Consider the following 1282-nt stretch of genomic DNA (forward strand, 5'->3'; position numbering starts at 1 on the left):
TAATTTCCATTAACGTTTATTTCAAGTAACAATTTTTATGGCTGTAATTTTAGTTAACTGTAATTACTGATTTTACTTGACCTGTTGTCTTCATTGTTTAATGTATGTGTGAATAAATCTGTCATGTAAACAAGTTTTTATTACAGCCACCGTTTAAATGTTGTTATATGCAATTTAAATGTTTGTATACCACTCAGTTTTTATTTGAGTGTTGATTAGTAAATACATTTAATGAATTAATTGATTATTAAAAAATATTTGTTTTCAATTTGGGTTTTTGTCTAAATGAAATCTTTTGTTTTGGTTTCGGTGTTTCAGTAAAAAATCATTTCAGTGCATCACTATTTTTTATACAAATATTTCAAGAAATTGTGGTTGTTGTGAGGTGGTAGCTTAGGCTGACCTAGTTGGTTGCTAGGTGCTTTCTTCCTGTCTGGCATGAAAAGTGTCTCTGTGATCTTCTGATTTCTGTGTGTCTAAGCAATTTCTGTTTTATGGTCCAGCAGGTGAAAATAGTGCATCTGATCACTGAATCTGGCAGTGTGTCTAAATGCTGTGTGTTTTATAGGGTCTGAGTGTTGGATGGCCGGGCGATAGGGTCAGAGACGGTCCTGCAGGATGAATTCTCTCCTGTCTATGGACAGACACATCCAGCAAACCAACGACCGCCTCCACTGCATCAAACAGGTGAGAGAAACATCTCTACAGACCCCAGACAACCAGTCGCCAGTTAAATAATGTTGCCACTGTCTTCTGAGTGTTTTAATGGATTTATAAGCTGTGACGCCCCCTCAAATCCATAAACTCACATAAACTAAATACATCATGAGAGTATAAATGAAGTGGTTCATCATATGAACTTTATGTTTATGTTTGCGTGTGATTTTCTTTTCTCAGCACCTGCAAAATCCAGCAAACTTCCAGACGGCGGCGACGGAGCTGTTGGACTGGTGTGGAGATCCACGAGCGTTTCAGCGGCCCTTTGAGCAAAGCCTGATGGGATGCCTAACGGTGAGGTCAAATCAATCCATTTCAGTCACTTAACCAATCAGCAGTCAGCATTCATCTGCTGTTAGTAATGAGAACAATCAGCCGTACCGACTCAAATAATTACCTTGTGTAAAGATTGCCATCTGTTTCCACTCACATATTCTATATTCTATTCTATTCTATTCTATTCTATTCTATTATATTATATTATATTATATTATATTATATTATATTACCATTTCTTTTTGTATTAGAATATGTTGCATTTCTCTTGTTTTTGCCTCCCTGTCTC

General features: G+C 36.3%; 1 protein-coding gene across 1 annotated transcript in view; it reads left to right on the top strand.

Annotated features, from left to right (window-relative positions):
- Nucleotides 1-572: 572 nt before the first annotated feature.
- LOC107668430 (zinc finger MIZ domain-containing protein 1-like) overlaps nt 573-1282 on the top strand; it is a 2148-nt gene continuing 1438 nt past the window's right edge. The window contains exons 1-2 of the mRNA XM_016460296.1: nt 573-687; nt 898-1011. Coding sequence (XP_016315782.1) covers nt 619-687; nt 898-1011 — 183 coding nt within the window. The 5' untranslated portion in view covers nt 573-618. The remainder of the gene's footprint in view (nt 688-897; nt 1012-1282) is intronic.

Source organism: Sinocyclocheilus anshuiensis, unplaced genomic scaffold, assembly GCF_001515605.1.
Source record: "Sinocyclocheilus anshuiensis isolate Anshui unplaced genomic scaffold, SAMN03320099.WGS_v1.1 scaffold23788, whole genome shotgun sequence".
Classification (NCBI taxonomy): Eukaryota; Metazoa; Chordata; class Actinopteri; order Cypriniformes; family Cyprinidae; genus Sinocyclocheilus; species Sinocyclocheilus anshuiensis.